At 50.9% G+C, this 13,097-nt stretch overlaps 1 protein-coding gene across 1 annotated transcript; it reads right to left on the reverse strand.

Moving 5' to 3' along the window:
• Nucleotides 1-83: 83 nt before the first annotated feature.
• ASPSYDRAFT_1151145 (histone acetyltransferase TRA1) lies at nucleotides 84-12,316 on the reverse strand. Its single transcript, XM_040839987.1, has 4 exons — nucleotides 12,121-12,316; nucleotides 11,868-12,025; nucleotides 993-11,789; nucleotides 84-944 (listed from the first exon to the last, which is right to left on the reverse strand). Exons 1-4 carry the CDS (start codon nucleotides 12,170-12,172, stop codon nucleotides 255-257), a joined length of 11,697 nt encoding a protein of 3,898 aa, XP_040700464.1. The 5' UTR covers nucleotides 12,173-12,316; the 3' UTR covers nucleotides 84-254.
• Between the last annotated feature and the right edge of the window lie 781 nt (nucleotides 12,317-13,097).

Below are 13,097 nucleotides of genomic sequence, written 5' to 3' on the forward strand. Positions count from 1 at the left end.
ATAAACCGGGTATTATGACTATTCAATCATAGCATACATATTCAAAGCGCAATCAACATAAATAAAACATATAAGAAGTAAAAGGGGAAAACAAAAGTGTTTCGTTGCACCGTAACAATTTCCCAAAGCGCCACGCTAGAACCAGAGTAGACCTTTTCGAGATAACCTTCTCTAACTAAACAAGCTGCAATATTTGCAAGCCGACCTAAAGAACAAAACGCCAAACTAAACAATGGAGAAGAGAAACGGCAAGCTTAGAGATATGGCATCCACAAAGCGTCGCCGTTGGCCAGGTGCTGCGGGTTCACGGCCTTAGAGATGAGGTCAATGGTGGTTTGGTTCGCGGGCAAGTTGCCTTCCGGTGGGCTGGCAAGGCTAACGGCCCTGTTGACAATGATATCGCTATTGTTGTAAACCAAGTCCCGAAGTTGTTGTGCGGAGAGGACCCCACGATCACGGTGATGGGTAGTGGCCCAGAACATCATTTCATCACGAACAAAAATGCTGAGTTGCTGCTCGAGCTCATGTCGCGGCTCTGTCAGGCAGCGAGCAATAGCCATGATTGCGCAAGCGAAGAGACCTTCTGTCGCAATTGGGCCCATCAGGGTCTGGATATTGGGAGTGAGACGGAAAGGCACCTGCTCTGGATTGAAGAAGAAAGCCTTGTTCGGGTTGATGATAGGGATGAGCTCGGATCCCCAAATGTCACCAGTCGAGCGCGATATCATGATTTTGTTCGGGTACCGGTTACCCATGTGCATCATGTAGGTCATGAACGCGATTGCCGCGTATTGATAAGCAAACTGGCGGCGGAAGAGCCAGAAGTCCGCAAAGTTGGGATAGGTCTTCTGGAAGTAGTCCAGCACCATTGTCGGAGGAACCCATTTCTCTTGGATGGCCGTGAACATCTCAGTCCGAAGAACTTGTTGTTGTTCGGTAGTGCGCTGGAAATCGTTAGTAGTGCTCGAATACAAAGGCGCAAAGTCACTCACATTCTGTTTTGTCTCTGCCAATGCTCTCATCTTCTCCATTGTAAACAAAACAGGGTCATCCTTGTTGAAACCAACCCGTCGGCAGTAGTCCTCGTAAATACCTTGCATGGATATGTATGATGGGTCGTCACGGACCAAGCGGATGTGGGGAGCCAAGGGAACCATGAGAGGCAGGTGGAAGTTCAGGTTGCGCCGGCGGCTTTCCTTACGTTTGCCTAGCACTCCATTGAAAATGCGGAACAGTTGCAGGATCCGTTCCTCGCGTCTGCAGTGGCGCGCGGCAGGGTGTTGCACGGCGAACGGGTGGACGCTGCCGTCGTGGCCACGGATTTTAAGGCGACGATGGCAGACGCCAATACCGCGTACGAGGTCAATGTCTGGCAAGAACCGATCAATTCTAATGAAGTCCTGGTTCTTATCCTTGTGCTGCAGATATTGCCCCGGGATCTCAACCTCATCGAACTTGAGGAATCGGAATTCACTCAGGTGGGGGGAATAGGTCTCGAGGAATTGAACCTGAGGGCGACGGTCAAGCTTCTCCTCGAACTTGTCACGCCAGCGCCGAAGCTTCTGGATGTATTCGTACATGGTGGGCTTCTTGACGACAAAGTCGGCTTCGAAGGACTTGCGAATATGAGCCGGAAGGATCGTTTCGGCAAATCGGGTGATATTCGCTTCGGTCGCCGGGGGAAGCTTGAAGTCCTGCGCGTATGATCCTGGCATGCGGCCGACGTATGCTAAACCGTCGTTCAAAAGAGCGACGATGAGACGGTATGCGTCCTCATCCGGCGGGCACTTGAAGTTCTTGTGTATCTGATCGACCATCGTCTCCATTGATAGAGCAAGCAGGGGGAATGCCGTTTTGAGACCGGACATGATCTCGTCAGAATACTCCCAAGGCTTCTTGAGAGGCTCCTTTTCACCCTCAGTTCCAGATGTCTGATTTTGTGCCGACTGATTCTGTTGCCCTGGTTGCCCTGATTGCTGCTGGCCTTGCTGTTGCCCTTGTTGCCCAGGAACTTGCAGGTTTGTCTGTTGCTGTCCTTGATGCTGCTGTCCCTGTGCCTGCTGTCCTTGCGGCTGTTGCGCCTGACCTTGAGCGATGCCTTGAGCGGAAGCGGGAGACTGTGCAGGCTTTTGGGCGGGGCTCTGACCGTTAACCTGAGCCTGGCCTTGGGTTTGTCCCTGCTGCTGAGGCTGAGCCTGGTTCTGAGCATGAGGCTGCGTCTGTCCCTGCGCCTGGGGTTGATTCTGTGCAGGTTGTTGAGTGGCAGGTCGATTGGGGGAACTCTGTGCCGGAGTAGTGGGAGCCCCGGTTGCGTTCTGTGTAGCATTTGCACCCTGCGTGTTCTTGTTCTGCGGGGAGGCTTGCTGGCGGGCACGGTTGAGTTTCTCTTGTTTCTGGTCATGCTGTTTCTTGACATTGAGCATGTCCTCACGGTTGGTACGGAGGAGGAAGAAGAGAGCCTGAGGATACAACTTGGCGATCTTAACCAACACGGCCTTGCATAGGCGAGCTTCGCGATGCGACAGGCTTGTCAACAACTGGGGGATAAAGGTGATCCAGTACCACACAGGTGTTTCGCCCTTGAAGTTCTCAAAGGCAGTTGCGATCGCACCCTCATCATTATCCAAGCTGAGTAGCCATAGGATCCGGCTAAGTAGCTTTCTGGACTTGGAGCTCTTGTAAAGCCCAGCAGCTTCGAGATAACAGCTGACAGCATTGCTGGCAAGCTCATAGTCGTTGGGGTCGCTCTTGTATCGCTGGTCACTGTACTGACCCCATTCCGACCACGCCTTGGCCAGTCTCAAGTCGTAATACAGAGCAACACCAAAAGCCTCATTGGCCTCGTTGACATGGTCCAGTTTGGCAAGGAACATGCCCTTGAGGGTGTAGAACTCAGCCTTCTGCTGCGCGCCGAAATAGTTGAGGTTCGTGTTGTTAATCACGTCCAGTCCGCTGTTGAGTTCCTTCGGGTTTTGGTAGTGACACTTAGCCTGTTCGCGTAACTTCAAGAACGCTTCTTGAATCTCGATGTTCGGGAGAGTGTAGATGCGACTCAGCTGGGCGATGCAAACCTCAGGCATTTGGTGTTTCCGGGAGACATGAGCAAAGCGGTTAATAATCCAGGCTGTTTCGTGGTATCCTCGATACGCATAGGAGTTGCTGGCGACGTTGTTCGTCTGAGGAGGCAGCAAACCAAGGTACGTTGCGTTGATAAGCTGGAAGATATGCTGTCGCCATGTAACCAAGTCTTGCCAAGCATTGATATCATCCCACAAATTGGGAAGACGGTCTCGCCAGGTTCCAAGGAGCAGCTTCAGCTCTGCCGACTTTGTGTCGAGGTTGCGCTCGTTAGTCTGTGACAGGCTAGAGCAGATGTGGCTCGCATCATGAAGCTCAACCAGAAGCTGGAAGTGCTCCAAGATCGGAAGATGGGCATTGGTGATGCTCTTAGGCAATTGAAGCCACTTGCGAATGGATAGCTGAATTGACTCATCGCAAACGCCGTTGAACTCCTGGATGTTCTCCTTCTTGTTATGAAATTGCAATAGTGCCATGAAGGCTTGGAAGAAGGTTCGCCTAGGAGTGGGGGCGTCGGAGACAGACTTCACAAGAGACTCAAGCTGCTCTCTGTTGTTTTCACTCTGCCAGTTTTCAATGTTTCTCCAGGCAGCCTCCAGAAGCAGATCGTTCAGGTTCTCGTGCTTAGCAAAGTCGCTAAGAATATCCCACTGCTGCAGCTTCTGCGCACAAATGAGCCAGTGGTCCTCCCATAGATAATATTCACCTTGAGAGAATGGCATGGAACCGGATCGGGCCTTGATTTGCGCGTTCTCGTAGAGCTGCTGGGATTTATCCCACATTCCCTGTTGTTCGTAGGAGAGCGCGGCGTTGGTTTCCACAAACTTGCATCGTCTTCGCCAAGTACCGTAGAAGAAGTCATCTTCCTGCAAGCCGGCATACACTTCCACCAATGCATCTAGGTTACTCTCGCGAACGGTCGGGGTGTCGATGATGGGGTTGATACTTGATTCCTCCAGATAATTGGCAGCCGTATACCAGGCATCGTAGGTACGGCTGAGGTACTTCAAAACATGCGGAGGAATCTTGAAGCGAGGAGTTGCGCGAACGACACCTTCAAGCAGCGCTTGCACGACATTTGGTCGCTTATCCACCTGTCTCTGGTGGTACTCGCGCGTGATAAGGCTCACCATACCCTTTTCCAAATCGATACGGTCTTCACGCGATAAAATCGACCAGAACATCGGGAAGAGCGCTGTCCATATGTTGTAGGCCGTACTGTTGTCCGTGTGCTGGAGTTGAGTAAGGGGCTCGATCAGGTCACGGGCTTTAACCTCGGCAATTTCACCGAGGAATCGCTTGCGCTCAGCGATAAATGATTCCAGTTGATTGTCGACCATGATCTCCGCGCGACGCGGGTCCTTCTCAGCATTGCCGAACAAAAATGAGAGGGGATACACCGTGAAGTCGTCAGGATGAAGACGAGCTGGAGCGGTCATGTCCACGCAGCCCATTATCAAATGCGAAGCTTGCGCAAGCCAGAACGAGTCAGAAAGTGTATCCCAGTTCTGACAAGTCAACACATAGCTTAAACGAGAGCTCGCTAAGCGCGTCAAGCTTCGATCGAAGATGGTCATGAAGCGATTGCGCATCTCCACATCCTTGGCTCGTGTACCGATTAGGAATGCATGCTCAAGCCTGACGGTCAGCTCAGTCCGAGTAATCTTCGAATCTTCATAAATCCGAATCACAAGTTCAAGGAATTTGTGTAGCATTTCGGGCGTCTGTCGGTTTTCAAAAAGCAGCATTTTGTGAAGGACGGCGGTTTTCTCTTTCAGTGTAGGCCATGATTCAGTAGAGTGGAAGATCCAAGATTCGACCATATCCAATACCTTGGTGCAAAGCCCCTCGTTCTGGGATCGCTCAACAAGCTGGGCTAGTACACTCAAGAACGGGCGGCGCTGTTCACCCAAATGAGACATACGGACGGATATCAACTCAATGGTCTTGGAAATCAGGTCGACACCGATCTCGTACTCTTGGGGGTCTGGGGCACCCTCCGCAGGCTTAGCCCCATTCTGAGCTTGGCCGTTTGTGGCGGCACCTGCGACATGGTCTTTCGCCAATTTCTGAGAGAATACTTTCATGACCTGCGGGATATGGGAATCCATTTCTGCTGGTTTGCTCTTGGAGAGTGTCCAGAGGATATTCAGGCTCGATATGTAGTTATTGGCGGATAAAGTCTCCGTTGCGATCGCCGAAAGGTACGTAACAAACTCGGAGGGTGAGTTCTCAACATCCATTGCATCTTCGTCGTCTGGCTGGTCATCTGGTAAGGCGCTGAGGGCTCGGTGGACGGGAGGTGGAAGTTTGAGGTCAATGTCCATTTCTGTTTCTAGGCCGTGGAGAGAATCTTGCACCTCCGGGTTGTCCGAACGGAGTGGCTTCTCGAAGAGTTTCTGGATCGCAGGGACGCGGGCAGCAACCCAGTCGTCCGGTTTCGATGCAATCAGAATGCGTACAACCTGCAAAGCATTCACTATACCCGTGATATACTTCTCAATGGGCTTGTCGCCGCGATCCTGGGTAAGGATGGGTTCAATAACCTTCGGGTAGAGCTCAATGTTCAGGTCACCCCAATAAGGTGGCGACATGAGATTCCTGAGCAATCCAACTGCTTTCTTTTGCATTTCACTCGAGTGCACCAGGCCTTGGGTCTTGGATGTTTGAAGCTCACGGAACCGGGCGGCCGGCACCTGGAACCTATCGTTGGATGTGGTAATGAAGTTAATGAGATACTTTGTCAAAGCAGCCCGTAGGTCAACAGGGACCATGTATTCGGATCGCTCACGCGAGCTAGGGGGAGCGAGGGCAGGCGAAGGGGAAGATGTGCCCTGGGCGTCATCTAATTTACGCTTTTTCGAGTTTGGCGATTCCAGTCCACCATTTAGCGTGGGCGCAGCACTACTGCCTTTCACCCGCTTTTCTTCCCAGACCCAGATCAAGTTAATCAAATTAAGCGCGAGTCTCTTGCTGTCGTGCGAAGGGTTGTTTGGCGGAGATGCAATCTTGCTTAGGGAAGGGACGATAAGAGGTACGAAATGCTCTCTGGATTCATAGAACAGGTCTGGTTGTCGCACGAGGAATTGGAAAATGCTCATGACTTGTTGAAGGTTGGCAGTTTCCTCGGCAAGGATACGGCGAGGCCATTTAGCCCATAGCGGGTACCTTGTGTCCTGTGTTTGGGTTTGGGGGGCGCCCGACAGGATCCTAGGAGGTAGAACAGGAGCAAGAACATCTAAAGCTTGCGTCACAAGTGCTTTGCCCTCATTCTGATGAGCCCGTAGGAGTGCCACATACACCTGGACGACAATCTTGAACGGCGTGTCATAATGTGCGATAAAAAAGCTGATGAGAACATAGGCAGCGTATTTGTTGATTATGTCCTCCAGACGAATGTAGTTCCAAGCGAACTTGATGATATCCTTGCGCGACTCTTGTATTGTAACAGAATGGTACTTGATCAACAATGCAGATAGCTGAAGAAGTTCCATGCGAGAGTGATCAACACCTGCCTGGCTTGACTCTTCACTAAGATCTGCAACTTGCGGCTTCCAAAGGCGATTCTGGATAGAATCGGTCATACTCTTATCCATCAGCTTCGGCCCATCAGGGGAGCTGCCCCACGTCAACTGAACGTCCATGGCAAAAATCGGGTTGACAAGGTGACGGAAAGCATAGGTCTTCATTTTCTGCGAGCATGAACGCTGTCCATAGAGATCAAGGCAACGCATTATCACGGATCGTCGGTAGTCGATCGACTCGTTGGTAATGATGTGATGGTAAATGAATTTCGGGAATGCAAGGCTCCGCTTGAGGTCGCCTACAGACAATCCATCAATAACCTCGAAGAGGAAGTCGAGGTCCTGCATCGACTCCGACAGGTAAATGGTGATGATCTTCATAATTTGATCTTCGGCTTGCTCGACTCTTAAACGCTCGCTGGGTTGGAGTTTATCACCACGCAACTTCCGCTGGAGATCTCGTGCAGAGGCGAGGACCTTGGTTCGTAGGTCCGCATGAGACACAAGCCAGTTCTTTGTTGATGCGTATGATGAGATCGCGTGGACGGCATAAATACCGTTGATAGCAGCAGTGTTCTTACCCTCAACCTGCTCCTGTCCAAAGGCAGCAGTCATAAAGCCATCCGTGTCTGCAACAATTGCTGCACGAAGGGCCTCACTTTCCGGGTCCGTAAGAACCTGTCCGAAGAAACGCCCGAATCGTTCATCCTTAAAGCGAGCATAGAAGAAAGACAAGCTTTCCTTCGAGTATCGATTGAGATACTTGACCATAGGCTTTCTGAAGGGGCTGCTTGAAGTTCTGCGAAGCTTATCCTCCAAGTCCAAAACTTTGTTGACAAGGTGTTCCATGAACGACGTGGCGGCCGGGGGAAGGAGATGGAAGATGTTAAATATTGCTGCCACAATCTTCATGGGAGGGCTTTGTTCGACGAGGCTGAATGAGACCTTTTGCAGGACCGCATCGTCCGCAATGACCTTCATATGTTCGAGCAAACGAGCTCCGATCTCAACCTTGAAGTAATTAGTGAGCAAGGTAAGCAGCCTTGCCAGGCCATCAAGACCCGCCACGCTCAGCCGCTTCGGATCCTGCAGGTTCATGAGGATTGGGCGCAAGCCGTTCTGAAGCAGGTCCTTCGGCAACTTGTTAGTCTGGGTAAGAACGTCCCTCAAACCAGCATTTGCAGCATCTATGACATCTGGTGATCTGACATAAAGTGACTTGAAGAAAACAGAGATGATACGAGCACGGCTCGTGTTCTGTGAAGTATTGGCAAAGTCAGGGAAGCTCATTGCCATTGACAAGAGGCGGAGGCAAGCAACGCGCAGATTCACAATCATCTCGGCATTCTTGAACTCGTTTGGTTTATTCGCGAGGTTTTCGTCCTCCGCATCCGCCAACGCGAGAGACTCGAGCATGAGGCGGTTCAACGGCTCATTGAAGGTAACAATGTCATTGCGAAGACTCAGACAGAAGGTGATTGCATCGATGAAGCCAATTTGCGTCGGGAACGGCAGTGCACGGAGAGGCTTGTTGAATATGGACTGCAGAAGACGATCCTTCACCGGGAAGATGAGTTCATGCACTTCACATCCCAAAACCTCAGCGATTGTGGAGAAGCTCCGACGAGAGGCTTCACGGACATGCTTGTTCATATGAGAAAGTTCATAGACGAAGAACCCGCATAGCGAGTAGAGACGGCTCTTCTCGTTCTTGAGATCGTCCTTGGACATGTTCTTGCAGCACCTTCGCAGAATCAAGTCAAGTGTGTCTTGCGCACGTACACGAGTGCTGGCCGGAAGATCCGGAGGTGTATCTTTGATGACATATGTCAACGCTCGCACGAATTCTGCCTGTTTCTCAAAAAGCCAAGAGTCACCGAGATCCAGCTCAGTGGCGTAGAGATGAATACCGCGGCTACCGCCAGCTTTGGTAAACCATTCCTCGCTATGACAGCTATGGCAGAAAACCCGACCAAGGTGCTGAAAGAATGGCAGCTTCGTTACTCTGTCAGCGGATCCAAATATGGTCACAGCAGCATCCTTGAGAACTTGCAGGGCGACCTTGGCTGCATCGCGAACCTCGGCGTTGTCTGAAGATAGGGATTCGACGACAGCCTCCGCGAAAACCCTAGAGTCAAGATACACTGCACCTTCCCCGCAAGACACATCAAATGGCTTGCGGGTATGTCTCGCCTGTGCAAGTGAGCGTCCAACTTCCACCATAGCGAAGTGCTTGCAAACATCGGCGACGAATGCACTTGCACTTTGGGCAAGGTCTGGAAGGGTTGTTGCGAAGATAGAGGCCTTAAGAAGCTTTTTCAGCGTTCCTTCCTGCCCAAGCTTCTTGGGGATCGAACTGGAACGCTCAGACTTCTCAAGGATATCAGCCATTGCGGAAGTTTTGCTCTCAAAGAGATCATTGGCATGCAGGCGCAGAAGAGAGGCCATGTCATCAGGGATATTCTCATATCCGATGTAGAGCTTGAGCTGTGACGAGATAAGGTGGAAGGCCTGCTGCTTATAGTACGCATCCGACTGGTGCTTCGACACTTCCATCAACTTCGCAACAGCGAGATCAGTACCAATACCGATGGGGAATGGCCGCTTTTCACTAGGGCCGATAAGTTTGACATCAATACTAGGAGCATCGTCTGCATATTGTTCGAAAGTGAGGTCTGGAGGGTGGCTCAAGAATTTTCTGTTGCGCCCACCAAGCTTTCCCAATATCCGCATGGTTGTGTGCGCGTGAAAATGGTTATAGGGATGTGGTCGGAGATGGTCGAAGAGCGCAGTCATCAATTCGTCCATTATAGGCGCCATGATTGGGTCCAAGTAATCAGCCGTGAGATTGTCGACGCACAGTTCCAGTGTTCGCAGTCCTTGTCCCACAAGGTCGGATTCTGCACGTAAAGCTACAACAATGGGGCGCATGAGGTAGCTGAGGTGCGGAAGAAGATGGCTTAGACGAGCGGGGACAGTAAGCGTGAGCTCGACATATAGGTCCCGTTCTTGAGGCTTCCTCGCAGCAAGCAGTAGGTTATTGAAGGTCTCGAGAAGCATTTCTAGCAGAGGGAGGATTTCTTTGTACAAGAGCTCAAACCGACCACCGCCAATGCTACGGAATAGAGAGCGCAAAAGAAGGAAGTAGTTCATTGGCTCGCTGGCGGTCACCGAAAGCTCCAGACACTTGGTGACAATTTTCGACACATGGGGATGTAGCACCTGCTCGTTCTGTGCAGAGAAGAGGGTCACTGCCATGAAAGATAGCTTGAACATCCGGAGAAGGATCCTAGCTTTAGCCATATCAGGAGTTCCAACATCGTGGATCCGATCCATGAGATATTGCAATACCATGCCCGAAAACGCAGGAGAAGTTGCTTCGCTGGCGAAGAAGAACTGAGGTAGGTGTAGTAGAGCGCCATGCTCAAGCATGAGGTCGAAAAGGTATGGAATCTCGGTGTGGAAAACTTCGTGAAAGGTTGCGGTGTCAATACAGTGAAAGACTGTCCCAAAACTTTCAAGAAGTTCCTTTTCCTCGCGTGGCATGGGAGCCGTGTACTGGCTAGTGAGGAAATCGAAAGGCGACGAGAAGTTAACCTCTGGTTCCGGCTGGTCAACGCCATAATATCTGAACACTCGAGCGCCCTCATGGAAAAGCTTCTTAATAACCCGTACCTCCTCCGCATTGTAACCATACGACACTTCAGACCAATTAATCGGGACATTCGCAGGGTCGATTTGGACATTGTCGGGGTTACAATTTTTGAGCTGGTGGAAAATGTTCTTCAAGCCGTTGATCAAGTTCTTAAAGAGGAAGATGTTTTCGGCTATCGGATCAGCTCCACGATCTCGCGGATTTGACGTCTTGAGAGGAGATGCCGAGAAGATATCAATCTCATCCCAATCAGGCGGCTCATCCTTGTCAGCCAGGTACTTCTCCGGCCCTGGCTCTTCCTTCTTGGTGGCTTGGTATAACTTGTGAAGCTTCACAACGTTGGGGTATTGGTAGTTCATGGCTGCTAATTTGTCACCAATTGCATCAAGGATCATCAACAGGAAGTAACGAGCTTCTCGCTTGTCTTCCAATTTCGATATCTTCTCCGCCATGTTCAAGAGCAGCTTGGCGCTCATCGTCTGGAAGCTCGTCCCAGGGAGATCATCGTGAAGATTTTTGGTGTACACCTCGATAGTCCGCTTGATCTGATCGCGACTCAAATGTTCCCGAACATGGTGAATGAGGTCCGCCAACATGCTGTATGCCAAAGGCCTCATGGTCTCATACACGGTCAGGCCATCACCAATCAGAGTTCGCTCATCCAAAAGCTCGTCGATTTTATCCAGGAAGATGTTTCGGTAGGTACAGTTGATAATATGCCGAATTGCAACCAAAAGCTCCTTTCTGGCGCTCGATTTTTCTCGCGGGCAGTCTTGGAGAAGGCGTACGACCACCGAAGGTAAGGTAGGAAGGAAATCCTGCAGCTGATGCGGCTGGAGTCGGAGGAGGTATGCGAGGAAGCTCATGGTCTTGACCTGGAGGGTAATGAACTCTCCAAAGGCAGCGCGATTCTTGATTTCCTTGCAGACGCCAGTGAAGATGGTTTTCTGGTCCGCGGCCTCCGCATGAGCTTTCTCTTGCGGCTTCGCTTGCAAAAGCAAAATACTTTTGATTAACGGTACAAAGAGTTTGACATTAGTTGAGACGGAATTCCGGTGAGTCTGGAAGATGGAGACGACGATAATCGGGCACTCCGCAAGTACTTTGAACGAGTGCATGCCTTTGAGCAGAACATTGTTTGATGTCTGTTGTTCGGCGGCGAGGTCGGGGACGGAAGTGGCAGGCGAGCTGGGTCGAGGAGACTGGAAATTCGGGGCGGAGGCACCAGGAGTTGAAGGCATACCCGACGGCGTCGCTTGACTCGGCGTGTCAAATGTATCACGGACAACCTGCTCCATCGTCTGGAACATTTCCTGGATCAATTCGAGAAACGGTTGTACTTGTGCGGCCGTCGCTTTCGCCTGGTTCCTCTCCAAATCCATTATAGTCTTCATACACAGAACCGCATTCTCTTCGTTTTCGATCCGCACGAGGTCCATTAACAGATCAACCATATCTGAGGCATACGGTTCGACATCGGGAGACATCGTAGGCAGTCGGTGTAAGGTTTCGAGGATGCAATTTCGTAATTTCTACCCCGTTCCCCCAATTGTCAGTCTCAACCCAGGGGACGCCGTCAAGCAGGTACAAACGAAACAGTCGCAACTCACCTGTTCCAAAGACAGATTCGTAAACACCGGTTCACCGCTCAGGATGTTCTTGAACACCGGCCACAGCTTAGAAAGAAAGATCGGGTAGCTTGCACCCGAGCAGAGTGGTTCGATGTTATCGCGCAATTCGACAGCAATGTTGGCTCGGATTTTCATATCTAAGGACAATATGGTTAGAACCAAGGTGTAACGGGATTGCGCCATTGCTTGCTACCCCTTCCAATCGTCAAGCTTTATTCGTTCATATACATACCCAGCTTGTCATCCCCCAGCTTGCTGGCATAGATATCAATGTTCCGCTCCATGGCTACTGCGGCTGGCCCTCGCCAGAGGGGTTCCAGCAGGTTCAACGAGACGTAAAGAAGTTGCCAGGCCGTCAGGCCGGCTCCAATTAATAGCCCGCGCTCGTACGAATGTGTGTGGTAGGCATAGGCGGGAGAGCGACACCTGCAGGCGAGCTCTAATCTTCACACGGAACGGGCAAGTGTCGCATATGAAAGTACGGGATCAGGGCGGCGGAATCGTCACGTCATTAAAAATTAAACCGGAGCTGGATATAGAGAGCGGAGAGATAGTAAGGAGGATTAGAGGAAATGAGTGTAGGAGTAAAGGTGCTGAGCGGGTTAAGGAAAGCTCAAATGCAAAGTCAAGATCGCGCAAATCCACGCCTACAAAAGCCAGAACTGAGAGCAGTGAACAGAACGCGGGCAGGGCCAGAGACCCCGAACGAAACACTAGGCCGAATCAGGTAACTTTCGGATCAATGATTCTCCTCGCCGCGTATCACGCGCTAGTGAAGGCGGTCGCGTCTAGACAGCCAGTAGTATTCTATGGTACGTTCAGGGCACGTGCCAGGTACAACACGAAATTCACAAGTATGGGCTACAATAGGAATTAAAAGAGGGTATGAACGTCAATATCAGGCTATGCCTTGAGTATTCATGTTATAAACATCAAAAAGAGGTCATCGACATCAATGTCGATCAGGAGAAACGCCATTAGCACCCGTTTTCCAGACCCGAACACAGTTCTAATAGTCCAACTAGAATCTCCGCTGGCTCGGTGGTCTGACCAGCCTTGCGGAGACGACGAATATCAAAAGCCATGTACACACAAGAAGAATTTGAAATAAGGAAATGAGATGGGGAAGGTGGAGCGACGAGAGCGTGCAAGGCTATGGGTGGCGCGAGTATTGAAAGCAGGACATTGAGATAAACACAAGGGAGATTC

Source organism: Aspergillus sydowii (genome assembly GCF_001890705.1).
Source record: "Aspergillus sydowii CBS 593.65 unplaced genomic scaffold ASPSYscaffold_9, whole genome shotgun sequence".
Classification (NCBI taxonomy): Eukaryota; Fungi; Ascomycota; class Eurotiomycetes; order Eurotiales; family Aspergillaceae; genus Aspergillus; species Aspergillus sydowii.